The sequence below is a fragment of the Hippocampus comes genome, unplaced genomic scaffold (assembly GCF_001891065.2).
Source record: "Hippocampus comes isolate QL1 unplaced genomic scaffold, H_comes_QL1_v1.1 scaffold57, whole genome shotgun sequence".
Classification (NCBI taxonomy): Eukaryota; Metazoa; Chordata; class Actinopteri; order Syngnathiformes; family Syngnathidae; genus Hippocampus; species Hippocampus comes.
The window spans coordinates 162,084-180,457 of NW_017805039.1; the positions used below are offsets into that span (position 1 = coordinate 162,084).

At 41.1% G+C, this 18,374-nt stretch overlaps 2 protein-coding genes across 5 annotated transcripts; one reads left to right on the plus strand and one right to left on the minus strand.

The window, feature by feature from the left end:
- Positions 1-64: 64 nt before the first annotated feature.
- On the minus strand, positions 65-12,825 carry tbc1d8b (TBC1 domain family member 8B). 4 transcript variants are annotated; one of them, XM_019864349.1, is made up of 21 exons: positions 12,552-12,825; positions 10,651-10,761; positions 10,415-10,533; positions 10,087-10,312; positions 9,089-9,329; positions 8,404-8,611; positions 8,128-8,295; positions 7,890-8,051; positions 7,008-7,158; positions 6,694-6,908; positions 6,253-6,370; positions 5,793-6,078; positions 5,576-5,705; positions 5,409-5,507; positions 4,918-4,986; positions 4,592-4,832; positions 4,435-4,500; positions 3,449-3,541; positions 3,262-3,309; positions 3,067-3,164; positions 65-2,249 (listed from the first exon to the last, which is right to left on the minus strand). In XM_019864349.1, the coding sequence occupies exons 1-21, from the start codon at positions 12,676-12,678 to the stop codon at positions 1,842-1,844; spliced, it is 3,384 nt and encodes a 1,127-aa protein (XP_019719908.1). In that variant the 5' UTR covers positions 12,679-12,825; the 3' UTR covers positions 65-1,841. The 4 variants fall into 4 exon arrangements, with proteins under 4 accessions (XP_019719908.1, XP_019719910.1, XP_019719909.1 ...); XM_019864351.1 differs by having other exon boundaries at positions 12,735-12,823; XM_019864350.1 differs by having other exon boundaries at positions 12,539-12,635.
- A 1,114-nt stretch (positions 12,826-13,939) lies between these two features.
- Positions 13,940-18,341, plus strand: LOC109512530 (uncharacterized protein CXorf57-like). The gene is made up of 8 exons (XM_019864353.1): positions 13,940-15,089; positions 16,110-16,252; positions 16,718-16,910; positions 17,043-17,151; positions 17,304-17,404; positions 17,625-17,744; positions 17,832-17,927; positions 18,016-18,341. The coding sequence occupies exons 1-8, from the start codon at positions 14,501-14,503 to the stop codon at positions 18,225-18,227; spliced, it is 1,563 nt and encodes a 520-aa protein (XP_019719912.1). The 5' UTR covers positions 13,940-14,500; the 3' UTR covers positions 18,228-18,341.
- The last annotated feature ends 33 nt before the right edge of the window (positions 18,342-18,374 follow it).

Consider the following 18,374-nt stretch of genomic DNA (forward strand, 5'->3'; position numbering starts at 1 on the left):
TCTCATATTAAGCAAGTGTTATGGCCAGTGAATCGAGGAACTAAGAAGGATTCAAACCATATAATTTAAAGATTGACCACTCTTTACTCTTTATTACTTTGGAACAACATTAATAACTGAAAAAAAGAGCAAGAAATGTCACAAGTCAAATGCAGCAGACAATAACTGCACATATAACTGAATGCATCAAATAGAATAGAACTCATCAGGATTTTCAAATTTACCCTTTTGTTAAAAAAAAAAAAAAACTCCCTACAAAGCAGTCATGTGAATCAATGCCTGGCTACTTTTCCCCTTCATTGACCAAAATAAAAGCAGTTCTTTTGAAATGTGCGACAGAGGAAATAAACCAAAATGAAAATGTCAAATGTCTCACAGGAAGTTAGTCTGAAAACATCCACAATGCATTTCAGTTCTCACATTTGGGCAAAACAAGACGAGCATATTTGTAAAAAATACATTCTTGTTACAGACAGTTGTATAACAAAAATACATTTAATATCTATCTTTTAAATCATTTCAATATATTCAGAGTTTATCATTTAGGTTTAAGTCTTATCTGTTGTATAACTTAACTATTTAAATGCATCGAGAAAGCCATCATACTGGAATAATGAATATGGCTTTCGGCTTTATTAACCGATGTCATCAAAGTAGTCTATAGTATGCATTGTTTTCTTTGACATGAGTAAACATTGATCATCAGTTTTCAAAGGTGATGCTGGTTTGTACTCACAATCGCACTATAGACTACACTTGGCAAATGCTATCAGAAATGACACTCAAAAAAAAAAAATCACTGACAGTCAAATCACTTCTAGAACAGTCTTTTCCTGTGCAACAAGAACAACTTAAAAAAAAACATGTGTATGCGTGTATGGCCCCAAGAGAAGAACATCTAGAACACAAGCATCCAGAACCTTTTGACCTGAACGCCTCCGACGTGTAGGCATAATCTCCAACAATGAGCAACAAGTCATTGGGACGCAAGCAGCAAAAGCATAGATTAAGAGAAAACAACACACACTTTGCATGTTGTTGAAGGCGTGCATCAAAATGTTGCAAAAGTGCTACACATGCTTCACAATAATAATGTTTAACTCAGTCAAACTTCCAATTATTTCTCTCAGGATAATATACATTTTAATGAATACAAATTGCACCCTGAGATTTGAAGTAAAATATCTTTCAAAATCCATTCGAAGCAGCTCTCTACTGAGCTACTAGTCAGAACGAGTTGAGTCTCCTTTGAAGCACCGCACTGGCGATACTGGTGCAGGGGTACTAGCTACACTGTACTGACAGTGAGTGTTGCAAATGAAGAAACAAATGACAGGATGCTTCTTCTCCAAACAGGTTTACAGGACAACACACTTCAGCCAAGCGTATATACAGTACATCGCATCGCTCATAAGCGTTACCAGCACAATGGGGCTGATTTGCACTAGGTTGATATGAAGGTCAGTAAGACATTGGAAAGTTATAGAACAATGTCTTCTACCATTTTTAAACACCGTAGCATAAACACTACTTTATGTCTTGTATACATTAGCTATATTGCATGGGCCCCATGTCATTCTGGTTGGGTGCAATCTGGAAATGGGAGACTGTCTGTGAAATCTGCAGAATGAGCAATAAGAAACTCAACATTATGAGTGTTAAACACTGTCGATTGACATACACGTACAAGAAAATAGTGGCACAGGAATATCCCTTGGTGAACAATACAGGAGTTGATGCCTCCTGTCTGCATGCACCTTGAAAACCATTTAAGGATTATGCATGTCAGCCCTTTTTACCCTTCATCCGCTAATCCTTGTTTGTTATATTAATCTATTCAATCACTTGCTATTTCCTGTTAGCTTCAGCTGAGCCACTTGAGCTAGCTTCACTCTACTCTGAATGTCAACGTGTCTGTCAAAGAAGCTGACTATTTCTGGCTCGTTGAGCAGTGACGCAAGGACCTGCTCAAACGAAAAAGACCAGTCCGCCCCAGAGAGGTCAGGCCCCGCTTCCTGGGGACTGGGAGTGTCAGAGTTTTTGGGTGTGAGAGGAGCTTCGTCCTCCCCGTCTGCAGGGTTGGGCTTTAAGGACGCAGGCGGGCTGCTGGGCTCCTGCAGCCTCCGGCCCACCTCCTCCATCCTCAAAAGGAGGCTGGTTACGTGGGCCACAGCGCGGTACAGGGACTCCTCCTCTGGATCGCCATGAAAAATGTTGTACAATGTCTTGGAGAACTGTATGAACTGAGCCTGAGATTTGAAAAGAAAGAATAAAGCATACCGGTACTTAGATAAATATGCACTCGATGGTGACACCACAGTGTACAGAAACCTAATCTGTGATCTGGGGACCACATAATGGAATTGCCAAGACATCTTTTGAACATACTGTGAAAAAGCTGAACGTAATTTTTTGTCTTTACGGAGGAGTTTTGCGAATCAATCTTGAGGAGTAACTTTTTCACTTTGTGGAACAATTTTTTTTTTCCCCAGGTTAATCCTAAAGAAATAGAGCAAGGATTGTATGAGACAATACACTCTGTGTCTGGGCGAGGGCTGTGGCCAACAGCAGCTTCTGCATGAGTGCGCTCATTGTGATCTTCCTGTTACTGTATTATTAACGTTGAAAAGTGCATCAGTGATTGTGACTTACTTTGCCGATAAAGGGCATTTTAGTAAGTAAGTACACTGTAAAACCCCAGAATTAGTGTGAAAGTCAGTGATATAGCAGTGGTGCGACTGCGAACGATGAACTGAAAAATAGTGGGACAAGACTGTCTCAAGGAAAAAAGAAAATGAAGAGAATTATATTGTTGTTGGTCCCCCTTTGCAGCTGTAGCAGCTTCCACTCTTCCGCAGATTTTTGCCACTGTCCGTGGAAGTTCTTGTCGATGCATTGGTAATATGAAGAATCAATACTGGTACTCTTTACACAAATATTTGGATCACTGGAGTGCGTGCCTATGCATGAAGTGTGAAATTAACTGACCGCTTATTTTTTCCTGAGCTGCCTATTTTTGAAAATGAATTGATAGGCCGATGTAAACAAACAAGTGAAGCGAATTACCTGATTAATTCTAGGAAGGTCCTTGATAGTTTCCTCTTTTCGAAGTATTTCATTCTGCCATTGTTTTAGGTAGGCCTGGAGGTCTACTTTCCCTCGCCCTTAAAATGACACAAACACACAATTAGTGTCTCACACACACAGGGAAGATTTTGGTATTTGCACAAAGCCTTTGACTGTATATGACTGTTAAAGTACCTCTTTCAGGACTTTTCTTAATCACACCATCTTCTGGAAGATCAAAATCTGTAATACAAGGGCTAAATGTGAGCAAAACCACATTAAGAAAATTGCCCAGAGAAAAATCAATTAGAAGGAAGGGTGAAAATTCAGGGAAAGGGAAAAGTCAGACTTGAAGGAGAGAAAAAGCAGTCAAGACGCTAACCAGGAAGTCTACTCAAGTGAGGAGAGCCCTCTGTCGTCGCAAAAAACTTTGGGAGTCTTTGTTCTTGTACGTGCAAAGGACTACCTGTGAAAGCTAGAAGAGACTGACTGTAAGCGTACTGAGAGAAAAGATGAAAAAAACAGTTGAGCATTAGCGAAGCAAAAGTGCAGTCAAAACAGTCACACAATGCATGTTTACTTGTCTGCATCAAATACACCACACGTGGTGATTTGGAATTTCTCTTGCGGGACTAATAAAAGCAGCTGGGATAGGTTGCAGTACGCCCGTGACGCTCATGAGGGTAAGCAGTTTGGATAATGGATGGATGGAAGAATGGTTGTTTTGTCAATATGTGCCTTTACTCGTAACCGGTCTAGGGTGTACCCCGCCACCTGGCTCAAAAGTCAGGTGCGGCTCAGCTTTTTCTCCTTATTGTGTCGTACATTATTTCACTTCCTTGTTGAGGTGAGTATCTGGATCCATCTCCAGCAGTCGTTTTTTTATCCACTTGCAAAAATCAATGCGGACCATCATCAGCTGCGCCGCTGAGAATGCATCCTGATATTGCTCCGAGGTCTGAAACTGGTCATGAGAGGACTTAACTGTCCTTGGCGACTGTCTGTCTCTCTCTCACACACATACATCATGTGAGTATTTCTGCCCAGTTGTAAATCATAATTTCAAATAGTCTTCCTCATGGCACAGAGAACAAAAATGCCCTCACAGTTCCAGACAGCGGTTGTTACCAGAGCAAAAACATTTTACCCCAAAGACTATTCTTGATGCTGCTTTCAATCACTCAGCGCAGACGTCATGCAGATCATCCTTCTCTGTTGAATGAATGATTTGCTAAACTACACTTGCGATTCGGAGGTGTAAAATAGCAATTCGGAAGTAAGCTTGCTTACCTAGCGAATGAATTAAAGGAGGGTGCCTCAAGGCATTTGCTCAGATAAATACCCGTGTAATTCAGACATATCACTTACCTGGTGGTAGATGCAGCTTGAAGAGGAACTTTAGTTTATTTGTGAAAGATCCACAGTACAAATTATCTGCAGGAGATGAAGCATCATGTTACTGAAGTGAGGGGATCCAGTCTTAGGAGCTGTCTGCATTTGTGACAAAGGAGGTGTGAACACTCACCAAGAGCACAACAGAACTCTTTAAAGTTGACTAGGCCATCTTGGTTCTCATCGATTAAGCGGAAAACCCACAGAGAAAGAGTGCTCTTGTTGGTGCAAAAAGCCCAAGGCTCCAGCAGGGAGAAGAGCACACTGAACTGTTGGAAGCCCAGCTGGTACTGCTCCAAGTAGGCCAGACTCGGATCGTGGTGAAGCAGTGCCGGACTTTTCATTGTCCAGTAGCAGCTAAGAAAATGCTGCCTCTGAAACAACATAATTGGAATGCTGACTGCACTTAAGAGACAGGGTGTATTTGCTTTTTCGAGGAAAGCAATGTGTGTCACTCACTTTGAACAAATTGTAAAGATCGTCAAGTTGGGCGGGAGTAAATTTGACTTCTTGGGACACTACGCGAATCTGCAAAGAACCCCATCATTACTGTTATATTCAAGAGGCTATCAGGCTATAAACACAGTAAAATACACTTTCTAAAGACCGCAGACACATTTTGAAAACATTTATTTTTTTAAGTGTGTGTGTGTGTGTGTGTGTGTGTGTGTGTGTGTGTGTGTGTGTGCGTGTGTGTGTGTGTGTGTGTGTGCTGCGATCGACCACAGCTCTTGAGCTAGTGTGCTATGGTGTTTTAATGTTCATTCTGTGTTCAATAAATGGCTAAAAATAGCATTGGCTCTCCTTTACCAAAGGCAAGGCCATTAAAACGAGTATGTATGGTGTAAAAACAGATCAAAACAAACAGTCCCTATCAACATTTCATTTTTACGGTATAGTAGTAGGTGAACGGCGAAATAGTGAGGGAACACTAAATAGTGTCCACTTACGACATTCTGCTTGGTTGTGTCCTCCAGTGTCTGGATCACAAAAAGCTTGTTTCTCTTTCGTGAACTCTCAACCTCCTCTGCGCGAATGCTGCCGTATTTCTAAAGAGAAAATGAATTCAAAAACTCAATAAATTGGATCTGTAAGGGAAAAAAAAATACTGCAGTACCTCATAGGCGTCTCGGATCAGTTCGCTGATGTCCACGTTTAAGTGCTTTGATTTGTCGTTGTTGGCTACAGGGGCCTGCTGCACTGTTGGTGGCAATGGGCTGTCTTTGTTTGTCACGCTATCAAAAAATCTCAAGAGCAAATTGAAAATAAAAACATTTCAATGTGAACTCTGAGTAGCACTAGCGATAGAGTGGCACAGCCTGGCTGACGCTTACTTGTTGAGGATGGTAACCGCTTCAGCATCATCGTGGCAGCTGATCAGAGCTTCCATGTTGTAATCAAGCACGGCCAGGCCGAGCTGTAGAATGGCTTTGATGCCATCATAGAAAAAGCAGTCCACCACATTCACAGCGCTTTCGATGGGCAGCACACTGATGAAAAGGGTGAGAAACCAGGACAACGAAACGGACGAGAAGAAACTCAGGTCCATCATATTCTCCACCAGCTGGGGGAGGTTCTCTCGAATCAGATCCTCAAAAACAGCCTGGTCGACCAAAGCCCCTGAAGAAACAAAGTCAGCGTGCTGTCACCCAAGTTAATCATTCGATTAATTGTTACGTTGATCTTCCAACTTCCTCGATATAAAAAGCAAGTAGCAGTGTGTGTGTGTGTGTGTGTGTGTGTGTGTGTGTGTGTGTGTGTGTGTGTGTGTGTGTGTGTAGCCCCCTCTCTCACCTATAATTCTTCGGTTGAAATAATCTGGTAACATCCTCTCACAGACAGCAACTAATAGCCAAAAGGCCTCCTCCTCTTTGGCATAGAGCAGCAACACGGAGGTCAGAATGTTCATGGCCTGAGTAAGAGAAATGAGTCACTTTTTGACTGAACTGCTCTCAGAAAATTACTGGTATTAAGCACCCTTGTGTCCCTTGAAAGGTTACTATTAATGTGTGCTGTGTGTGCATTTTTCAGAGCACCTCAGCCTTTTAATAAATGCTCGAAATTTGTCATGGGAAAGTATAATTGAATGCACCTTCGTTTTGTTTACAAATATAAACAATACATCCACTTACTGGCAAATGTGCACTCTAATGAATTCAAAACAAAAGCTAAATCAAAAAAGAATATAATGATCCTCAAACAGCTATATATATATATAATGTGGAGAGACTTTACCTGGCAGTAGCCAATTTTCGGGTTTCGATAGGCGTATGCGGTGAGGACTCTGCGTAGGGCGGAGATTCCTGTATCACTCTGAAAGGCAGGATGCTCTGGCAGAGAGCGATGAAGATCTCTCTCAATCTCATCTGTAGCCAGCGTGCTCGTGCCCAGAGACTGTTCCACCAGCTCCGTGTAATAGCCAGGGTGAGTTGCCATGTCGTTTACGGCTCCTTATTCATCACAGCGCGTCAAAAACGATTAATAGTAAGAAAGATTATTATGACACGAGTGTGAGAAATACATTTGGTGTTATACAAAAAAAAACAAACCTGAAAAAAGCATCCACAGCTCTCCTCTCAAGGCTTCAGGAACTCCACGGACAATCAAGTCACGTGTCTTCCTGGTGAAGAACATACTTGTGCCACGGCCATATTCCGAAAAGTGGATGTTCCAAGACTGCTCCTTCATCTTCTCTTTAAGCTGTTGATCATGAGGATAAGAATTCTGGCATTAAAGTGTTTTACCCAACATTTTCGTTTAGCTCCTGATTGATTCATGCATTCATCAAAATGTGTCTCAATACTTCAAAATGTGTCTCAATACTTCAGTCGATAAATGGGGTGGTTGAAAATGCCCTATTCTAAAACACTTACAGTATAAAGGATGGATTCATTTCTATTTATTCATCACTTTTTTGAGCTTACCTTTCAATGTATTCATTTTTTACCCCCCTAAAATTAATATTAGAGTAAAGGTAGGATAGAAATTAGGTTTTAATTCAAAAAAAAAAACGTCAGAGGACTCCTGACTCGCCACTTATGCCACCACTGCCATTCATGAACAATAGCAAAATGTGGAAGTCCTGCCGCATCATGAATGAGAATGACATTTTTTCAACATTCTCCCAAGCACGGATAACTAGCCAGATTTCATCTTGCATTTTGGTAAGTCACCTTTTGGCACTCAAGGTATCACAAACAATGTACGGACCCACAAAATCCAAAGTAATCCTACACCACACGGTTACTTAAATTGTCATACATTAAAAAAACAGATGCACATAAAAAGAAAAAAAAAAACATTAAATACTCAGACACAAACTTTAAAATGAGTTTCTTTTCAATCACCCCATAGTTATATACATTACTTTTTTCCACATCCATCAGTCATTAGTAATGTTGTTCTAAATGTCCTGTGTGTTTGTTCCATACCATTTTGGGGTCAAGGTTTTCAACATCCTGGGGGTGGAAAACCGTCATAAGCGCTTCAGTGCTTACTGCCTTGCTGCTGTCTTTCTGGCCCACCATCATTGTCACGTCCTCTGGGTTGTCCTCAAAGTGGTTGATGAGCGACTGACATTCGCCTCGGATGACCTTAGTGACAAGGACGGAATCATTTTTGACGTTAGAAAACAACGCCTGTACATTTATAACAATCAAGACTTGTTACCTCTGCTGAGGCTGAGTGCTGTGGGCTAGGACTAATCCCACATCTGCTGCGGATTGTTGTTGCCAGACGCTGGTAGTCCCGCACTTCAGTGAATCGGAGGGCCCGTTTCCCGCGCACGTACACTGTTAAAGCACGGCTGCTGGAATCTGGCTTCTCAACATTTACGACCTGGATGATGGTGGCGTTGGCCAGCCAGAAAGTAATTTCATCAAATTACGTGCGGCGGAAGGAAGTGTCAGCATGGAAATAAATCAAGTGAAGCCGTGTATGTTCTACCTCGCGCATCGGAATGATGATGTGACACTGGCTCCCGTCCTGGCTGGCAAAACATAAGTAGTTCTCAGAAAGGCAGATCTTGCCAAGTGTATTAAAATGGCTGAAAGGCACCCACAGGAAACTCTCATGCACTTCTAACAGATTTTCCTCTTTGGGTAGCCTGAAAAATGTCCGGAACTGCTCACTTTTTGCGTGAGCCTCTAGGCCTCTGTGGGAGGGGGAAAAAAATGTCATAAAAAATATCATGAACACTTATGTTTAACAAAACAACAATTCAAATTAGTGTGACTTTTCCCAATATGTCGTCTTAAGAGGCATTTTGAAAGCAGCCTGAAATATTTAGCTTAGTATAAGGCAGGCAATTTGTAAGGCTGTTTCAATGTATGTGTAGTGTTGCCTATTGAGACTAAGTGGGCAGAACAAAGTGTTTTGCTGCCAGCGAGTGGGCGGTGTTTCTCGCACTGTGATTGAGGTTAGTTGTGACATGGTGGACTGCTCTTCTTTGGTTGTATTGTGGACGAATACCATTGTACGGTGAACAATTTTGAATCAGACAACAAACTGCCATGAAGGCCAAACGGCAAAAAGTGTCGCGTCATTTCTGTTACTATATAGGTTAAAATAAATGGATGGATTTTTTTAAAACACTATCTGACTCAAGACATAATGGGCAGAAAGACAGCACCTCTTGGTAATTTGCAGCGGGTCTGAGAGTGCTCGCTCTCTTTCAAAGGCGTCTTTATCGAAAAGGCGCTTAATGGAGTAGTCGGCGAGCTGCTCCATGATGACGAACGTTTCGTTAAGGCGCAGCAACATGGAGAAATAGTGATCTTCCCCGTGAGCCACCACATGGATGCTCTCAGTCAGGAGGACATTTGAAGTTTTCTCCAACCTCCAGATCTCGTCCCAGGAGATGACCAGTTTCACTAACGATGCAATCAAAATAGAAAATAAATTATTAACCTATCATCATAATGGCAGAATTTAAATATGAACATGCTGCCTTTAAATGTTTACATTATGTAAAAAAGTAAAATGGCTTTCATTCTAGACTCATGGCTTGTTTTTCATATTTTCTGCTAGATCATAATAGTTGAGAAGTGTAATGTCGAATGTTATGACTCACCAAGCATCATGACGGCCTTGCAAATGGATTTTTCCGGAAATGGAAAATATGTCTGACCCGATGTCGTATTTTGTATCAAAGTGGCCGACGTGGCAAGAAATGTTTTCCAAAGCGCGTCTTTTTAGCAACATGGTAATTTTTACAATGCTTAACCCTATCCAGGACTTTTTTTTCTTTTTTGTTTTTATGAAGTCACGACAGAGTGGTTTCGTCTCACACCAAGGAGTGGCATTTTTGAGCATGGATACCAGCAAATTGGGAGAGATAATACATTATTACAAAGACATATATTTGATTTTGTGGGGGCATGCATCAAATGAGTGCATGATATTCTTGAGAAATTACCATAATGGATATTTATACGAAAGACAAAAAAATTGACATTAGTTCAAAATTTTTTGTAGTAAGAGAAATGTAAAAAACCTTCAAAATACAGTATGTTTGTGGACAAAAATGCCCATGAAGCAAGCTGAAAGGGTAGTAAAACTGAACAAGGTCTTGGGGTTAAATAAAGGATGTCACTGCTTATGTAAGCAAACAACAAAGCCTTTTCTCACCCTCAGCTCCCAGCAGGTAGGAATAAAAGCAGAGGAAGTTGGTGCTGAGGTAGAGCCAACCCTGGCAGGGCACTTTGCCTTTCCAGTAACTACAGGCATAGTACGTGACCAGCTTCTCCTCCTGTGGCAGCGCAAACCAGTTCTCGAACCTCAAGTATGCCTCTCTGAATTTCTCAGGATCATCTTCCAGCACGTGGGACGTCTTCCCTTCTTCAGCAATCAGACCCTGAGAAATACAACATTTGTACAGTACCGTGATACATGTCTTATAATGAGTCTGAACATGTCTATAGAGTAAAGTGGGCATCTTGTCCTCAAGATTTCATACTCTGATCTTGCCCTGCACAAAGCTGGTGATGTCCTCGCTGGAGTCGAAAACAGAAAGGGTCTTCATGATATTCTGCTGCAGCCAATCCCAGTGCTGGAATATCTCGTCCTTTGTGACGCCTGACACAACAGAAGGAAATATAGCTTACAAACAGCACCAAAGGTGTTTTACCCTTTTCTTTACTGAATTTAAAAGTTCAAATTCAGCAATAATGGAATGATATTACAAGCTTATACCGCATGCTATCGACCAATACACTTGTGAATCCGGCGTGTGATGCAGTATGCGGAAAGGAGCAACTTTGGATGTGGAGTCCAGTACTGTGTCCAACGTTCCCACAAGGAGACCTGCATCATAAATCACAATGATATTTTTAAGCAACACTGCATGACCCCCATGCATGTCTCCACACTACATGCAATTTTGGGCTACATGAGACAATTACTACTTAAATCACAGCTGTACTCTCATTATTGTGATATCGTCTTTGTCAACTATCGTTTGGGACTAACAACATCTCAAATGTTGACTATGTTTCTGTCAAGCATTGGTCTGTATAGCGCGTAGGACATCTTCCCTTCTTTGGCAGTCAGATTGTGGCTCTGACAGGGTGGAATGTGATTCTGGACTCTACGTCAGAGATACGCAACTACCACATCTGGCACTTTAAGGCTTCTCTCTCACACACCCTCCATTAATGATTAACAAGTAGATGGACAGACTCCAGATTTTAACTGGGCTTGCTTAAATGACCTCTCGTATGTTCCAGGTGCCGTTAAAGAATTTCAAGTGTTACAAAAACACAATACACCATCATGCTCTCATTGGGAGGCAACAGAGGTCATCTCACGGTACAGAATAGACATACCCCCCCGGAAAGATGCTTGAGATAAGAAAGGCTCTTGAGTTGTAGAGCGCGTCAGCTGCTGCATTCAACTGTCGCTGTTATACTAGTTAGTGACTAACCTCTGTTCTCATGAAAGCAGGCAGCTGGGATGTATTATCCTTCATGGAAAACACCATACATTACTTTCATTCATTTGTCACACAAGGGTTACAAAAAGTGAAACGCTGGCAGTAGTAAAGTCTAAAAATTGATTATACTGGAAACATATTTCATATGGCTGGATGGAGTCCTACTGCTCTGAATAAGATTCTGCTTGTCCTTGTTTAAGATGCAGAATGTCATAGCAAGACAACATCAAAGCGTGTAGACATTTGCTGACAGATTTATTGTCCAGGCTGCAAGTCTGTGATTACAGGGATTTTAAAACAGAATATAATGATGGATGTTGGTAGAACTCAAATTGTTTTGCGTAAGAAAAGAGGTATAAGCTGAAAAAAAAAGCAAACTGGTGTAATCATTGCTTATACATTTGGGTGAATTCACCTGTCAAAGTTTAATTCAATCGAATTGGTTTATGAAAATACACGTACAGTATATGAAAATAAAATCAATCATCTTTGTCTGGTGAGCATATTGTGCTGTTCCACACGTCCAAACATGTAACTGAAAACAATTTATTGTGGCTGAATTTGACTTCCTTTGTTATTGGGAGGACTACTTTTTATTTGAGTAATATTCATGTAAGTACACTTGCTTACCAACCACTGATTTGAAAACTTTTCACCCCTAAGTGATGTCAACACAAAGTGACCTGGGGCTCTAAACAACAAGCTTTTACACGTCATTTTTTGCTAAACCAATGCAAGATAAATTATTCATTCTCAGAGATGGTGTGCAATCATGCTCTTAGTCTATAATTATTCAAGCTAACCTGAAGCATTGCTGCAGGCCAGCCAGCTCGAAATGAAATCCACAGTGTAAACACCCCTGCACTTTGTTCCATGCAAAACAGGCAACTATATGCTATAACAAACTACACTTTTTGACAGGCAGAGAACAACGTTTAGGGCACGCCACCGTTTCACTATTTAGCTCTAAACCTGTTGCAGTACATTTCTAGCATGCTACTGTATACAGTAGCACACTGTCGTTTCTTTCTCGGGCAGGCAAATACGACAAAGATGAAAAGCTTTGGCCATTCGTGACTCGTGAGCCTAATACCAACTTAGTATCTTAAAACACAACAGCTGCCAAACATGCGATCGATGAAAACATACCCGTGAACATTACCTGTCAAGCCTCCGCCACCTTCACCATACCCTCGCCTCCTTTGAAGCACGAAATATTCATTATCCTTCTCGGTAACCCACAGTTTAAAGGCGTTTTTCAGCAGTATTTCTTCGGGTTTGAGCCACATGTTTAAAAAGCGTCAGCGGGATCGCTTCCAAAATGCTCCTGTCATGCCACGGTTACCTCCAGCGCAGGACACACATCAAGCCCGTTGAATATTTGTTTATGTCCGCGGTCAGGATGCTTCCCTTCCCACGTAGACAAGAAATGTTTCCAGGCGCAAAGTATTGTGGGATTGTAGTTTTTCAGAGGTGGGAGGAGCCAGTACAGTACGTCCTGTCTATTGTATGCTTACATGCAGAGTACACGTTGTTGTTCTGCTTGGTTACAAATGTCGAATAACTTTAATTTCAGTTTCTTTTTTTGTCTATCTCTACCGTAATTATAGTGCCCTTAAGAGTATCGGCATGTCTGAGTTTATATATTTCAGAATTTTTTTTTTTGCTTACTGATTTCAGTTGGGAAGAAAAAAGTGTATTGTTTAGTTGTTTCAGTTTTCACACGATTGTCGAAACTCGCTTCCTGTTCTTCAGGAAGCAAATGTTGGCCAACAACATGCTGATTTGTGTATTGGGAAATTGTGTCACTCACGCTTATAAATTGTAAGTCTCCTCTGTAAGTGGTGCATTCATTTTAAAAGAGCAGGATACATGGTTTCGTAGAATTATAAAATAAATGCATACATTCAATGTTTTTGTTAAAGGTGTCATGTTGACAGCAACAAGAATGTAAATGCAAACCAAGCTAATTTATTCACATTGAAAACTGTCACTAGTTGTGCAATGTAAATTCACATCTTTGTAATTTATAAGAATGGGCGTAATAAAGCATTGCATCATATTTGAAAAAACGGTTCCCTTTTCTATATGGCTAATCCTCTTCAGGTTTTTGGTGTGCTGGGGCCTATCCAAGATGACTAAGGGTGAAAGATGGACAGTGTCTGGGCAAATTTAGAGTCAGATGAACATTCACACTGTAACTGAATGGGAACTGTAGCAAAGGGGCCTTCACCCAAGTCAGGTGAGTGTACCACCAAACTGTCAGTGTGATATTATACAGTTGCACCTAAACGTAATATGTACGGTGCTCTGCAAAAATAGCTATTTTCAGTGTGTATTATGCAACAAAGAGCTGGGTGAATGGTCTACTATAATCCACTAGGTTACATGGCACTTTGAGAGATGGCGTTTTCATCTGAAAATGGAAGCCAATAAACAATACTGTAAATACATTTTTAAAATGGCTAAACAATAAAACATAATAACATGGTTTAAAAAAGCAATTCAATCCAAAAAGAGACGTTTAGGCAGTGTAGTGTGGTTACAGAGCTTAATAATGTTATTCAGTCATTTAAAAAAAAGAACTACAAATACAATCATTGATATTCTGAAACTACAGAAGTTCATTTGTCGCGTGAATGACGTCAACTTCCTCCGACTCTCCTTGCTATCCCAACTGCCAAGCAAGCGGGGAATTTGAATGAAGGAATTTTTGTTCGCGTCTCCTCCTCAGCCAGTACCACCAGACCAAAAGATCGATTAGTGGTAGGAATAACTTGAGGACGTAATTTATTCGTTGAACTTGTTGACTGTTCGATTTTAAGAATGACGTAATCATATAGCACCGGCATTGTTTGTAACGTTAGCCACTTTGCTTGGCTATCTGGGAAGGTGTAACTTGGTTCGCAAATTGACTGAATGAATTAAAATGTAGAATACGTGTTTATTTGGTTATTATAGTAAGATAAATTATAGAGTGGTTTATCATGAATATGTGCTTTCTCACGGCAACAGCATCTCACAGACTGAAAGACAACGATCAGGTTAGCTAACTTGAGCTAGTTTACGAACTACACTGCACCGAACAATTTGTTGGATTGTTTTTTCGCAATGGATGATACCTCATCGACCTCGACTAGTATTCCTCGCCTGTCTTTCCTTCGGAGGACAATGGACCAGTTATCGACCAGCCAAAATAGTAAACTAAATGTGGAGGAAGAGGAGGCGGCGTGTGTCGCTGTCATCGCACTTCAGCGCTACTTGTGCGACCCAAGTGAAGGACAGCCGTGTGAGAGCTACAGCTACGACGTGACTGTCACCGACGGAGTGTGGCGTGCCAAATGCTACCTTCACCCAAGTTTAAATCACTTGGTTCACACCAATAGCCTTAGAACAGGCTCAGACATCATCATCGCGCAGTGCTCGTTCGTTTATAACGAGCGGAGACTGGGTCACGGCTACATCAGCATCGAAAAATTAAGGTGCAGCTCGGGTGAATCCTCGCTGCTGTCTCACATTCGGGATGTGAGGACACTGCCTGTTCTGGTCAAAAGCGGCATGGAGAGGAGCACCTTACTCCAAAGCGACGTACCCCTTGAGCTGAACCGCAAACACTACTTGTCTCTGTGGAACAATGAGTATCCAGAGGGGGACGTGTGGACCTCGGCGCCTCCCTCGTCGCGTGATCCAGTGCTGGACGGTGAGATGCTGCGTTCTCTGTCATGCTGCTTTCACACCCGCATGCAGGGGCGCAGCCATCATATCAGAAGTGGGGCAGATGCAAATTGTTCAGGAGTATGACTTAATGAGTAAAAGGTCACCGTCTTGCACTGAAACGCTCCTTTCTGTTTTGGCCGAAAAGGAGCATAAAATACCAAATTGTAAAACCCTAAATAAGTCCAATGGCAACACTGAACATAACAATTCTGTAAAAAATAAAATTCTTGTATGTAGCCTTATTGGACAAAAATGGAAAGTAAAAAGGTTTTGTACAATTCAAAATATATTTTTAAAACTCCTCTGATTTCAGACTCTCAAATGTGAATACTGTACTTTCTGATTTGAAAGCAAGCATTATATATTTATCAATTTTCTTACACTTGTCCTATATAGCCTGTTAAGTCCATAATTTCGTTGCATGAATGTGTAATGACAATAAAGCGATCCAATCCAATCCAATCCAATATAGACCATTTAGGGCTTCACTACTGAATACATTTATAATCAATTATTCTATATATTATTCCATCAAATAATCTGATGCAATTTCATTTTGCATCAAAGTGTAAAGAACATTTTCCCAATTTCTTTTTATTAATCAATTGTTTATTTGGTATTGAAAAAAAACTAAACTATTAAGCAATATCACACGAGAGGGACTGATGTTGCACTCTCCAAACTTTTCGAAACTGCTCTTCAATTGTACTGTAGTTTTTTGTTTTTGTTTTTTTGTCTCTTGCAGGAGGCTTTGCTTGTTTTTTCAGCATACTTCTGTTTGTCTCATCTGTTGTTTGTGTTATTGGCATTCAATGGTGGCTCAGAAAAATGTTCAAAGGGAACTGAATTGCTTTCATGGGTGTAAAAGGGGGTGTGTGTGTGGAGGGGCAGAAGGGTGAGATCCAGAAAATTATACTGGTATGTTCCCCTTGACTTCCCCACCTAAACAACACCACTGCCTGCAGATTGTATTAATGACCTCCAATGTCCTATTGCCCACCAGTGAACAGGATCTCTCTTATAAATAACCTGGAGTCAGCATTTAGGAGCACATGCAAACCCCTCCCTCTTCTGGTGAAGATATTACAGAAATCCAGATTGAGATATTATGGCAAGATCGGATCCAAGATTGATTTCCCCTACCAGGTGAGTTTAAGCCCACAGCAGTGGTTCACAAACTGAGGTCCCCGACTCCCCAGCGGTCAATAAAAAAACTTTTTTGTCCTATCAAAACTAAAATCGCTGAGTTGACAACACTGACTTTGCTTTGGTAAACCAGCTCCTCCTGATAAGATGCCATGTTGTTAGTGGAAGCTGTCCAAGTGAAGTAGCAACAATGGTTAAATATTGAATTCTATTTCCTTTAGTTAAGTTCATTTATATTGACCAGGTCATGAATAAGTAGGCTGAAATGTTTAAAAAGGGAGAAATCATATGGTATTTAGTGTTGCACATGGTAGCTACTTAGGTTTAACTGGTGTTGGATGATGAAGGGGCCCTTGGAAATATTTCTCTCCCGTAGGGGGCTCTGGGCCCAAAATGTTTGAGAACACATCACCTCCGCTGTAATCCATTTGAATACCACCTGACCTTTACTTAATTTTCTTCTAGGCATACTTTGAAGTTGCAGACCAGAGCGGCATCATGTCTCTTGTGCTTTGGAATGAGCTCTGTCCACAGTTTTACAACTCGCTCAATGTTGGAACGGTGTTGTACATCCAGAATTATGCTCTTAAGCAGAGTTATTCAAATCGTTCACGCCCACAAATGGACCATTATGGAATCAAGATGTTCACCTCAATTGGTATGTGTTCCATCACACTTAAACTTGGTAACAGTTGTTTTCAACCGTGTATATGACTTTAATTTGACTTTTGGACCAGTGGTGGTGTGCTAATAATCATGTGTGATTTCACTTCGAACTTTTATCTCTCAGAAATCTGCCTGAACGCTCGCAACCCAACTTCAATTATCACAGTGGTGCCACCGAAGAATGTTCAGCCTCAGTGGTCGTTGCCTGATGTGTCCTACCGCTTTGCCACAAGGTGATTTCACCTCAAATCAGTTGGTTGTCTGTACTTTGTACTTGAGACCTACACATGCTTTTTGGGGGTTTGTGCAAATGCAAAAATGCTTTTTTTCCCCCTCAGCATTTGTGTTGTTAGCCATGATTAATTTAAGATTTCCGTTGTTCCAGATCAGATGTTGAAACGTTTCCCAACAACTCTGTGTGTGACATCATCGGTTTGGTGACATTTGTTGGTCGTGTTGAAAGAGTAAAAAGGAAAGGCAACACAGGTGAGAGCTGTCAAACCTACCAGAAACACTTGATCAACACTTGAATTCATACCTAAGTTGGAATCTCTTACTAACTGTGCTGGCACAGTAATAAAGTCATAGTCACTGAGAAACCGTTGATCTCCTCAAAACCTTGTGTGTCAGGACCATTGCAAACCAAGGATCCCGTGGAGTTTGATAGCTGTGGTGTTTGATTTACCTTTTTTTGCTTTTATTGCAGGCCCCGAGAAGTACTGGTCTTTCCGCTGGGTCCACGCAGTGGATGGCACATCGGAGCATCCTTTTGTCCTAGAATTGTTTTCCTCCTCCCAGCCAGAAATCTTTGGCAATATATGGCCAAGTATGACGCCTCATATGTTCCCTCTGTTGAAGTCTAGAGCAAATCATCTCAGTTTGTGAAAAAAAAAAAATCTTCTCTCTCCCTAAGTGACTTACCTAGTCTGCACTCAGATGCGAGTGTGTCAAGTGGAAGGATCCTTGCCTTACCTCACCAGTAGCTGCGAGACAGAGATGTTCATTACAGGTTGGCACCATTCAGATCTTAAATCTCATCTGTCTGTAGTTAAAGGGACGACGAGTTGTTCAGTGCGGTTTGCAATTTGCCGTAACAGGTTACCACAAGGGTCAACCATACAAGAATGACCCCACAGTGCAGAACCTCATCCAGCGGAACAAGACTCTGAAGGACAACGTGGTCCTTCAGAAGGCGTATATTGGTGGCCATTATTGCTACCCTCATGCCCCGTGCACATTCACCCAGCCGGTGGGAGAGACCTCAGGTGAAGTTACTGTTTTATTTATATCACTTTTTTTCCCAAAATAAAAAAGAAATCATTTTCATTGTGTGAATGAAGAGCAGCGATGATGTTACATCATTAAAAAATATTTTTCATTCCTTAATCTCCCAACATTCACTGGATTAACATTCTAATAACTACAGTCAAAAGTGAAAATACCAGAGGCCTCATTT

Coding starts and splice junctions, on each gene's coding strand:
- tbc1d8b (XM_019864349.1), bottom strand. CDS start 12,678: ATGTGGCTCAAACCCGAAGAAATACTGCTGAAAAACGCCTTTAAACTG. Junction 6,371..6,693: donor CGAAAATTGGCTACTGCCAG/GTAAAGTCTCTC, acceptor TCTCTTACTCAG/GCCATGAACATTCTGACCTC. Junction 3,165..3,261: donor TAAGAAAAGTCCTGAAAGAG/GTACTTTAACAG, acceptor TGTCATTTTAAG/GGCGAGGGAAAGTAGACCTC.
- LOC109512530 (XM_019864353.1), top strand. CDS start 14,501: ATGGATGATACCTCATCGACCTCGACTAGTATTCCTCGCCTGTCTTTC. Junction 15,090..16,109: donor GCGTGATCCAGTGCTGGACG/GTGAGATGCTGC, acceptor ATTGCCCACCAG/TGAACAGGATCTCTCTTATA. Junction 16,911..17,042: donor CAAGATGTTCACCTCAATTG/GTATGTGTTCCA, acceptor TTTATCTCTCAG/AAATCTGCCTGAACGCTCGC.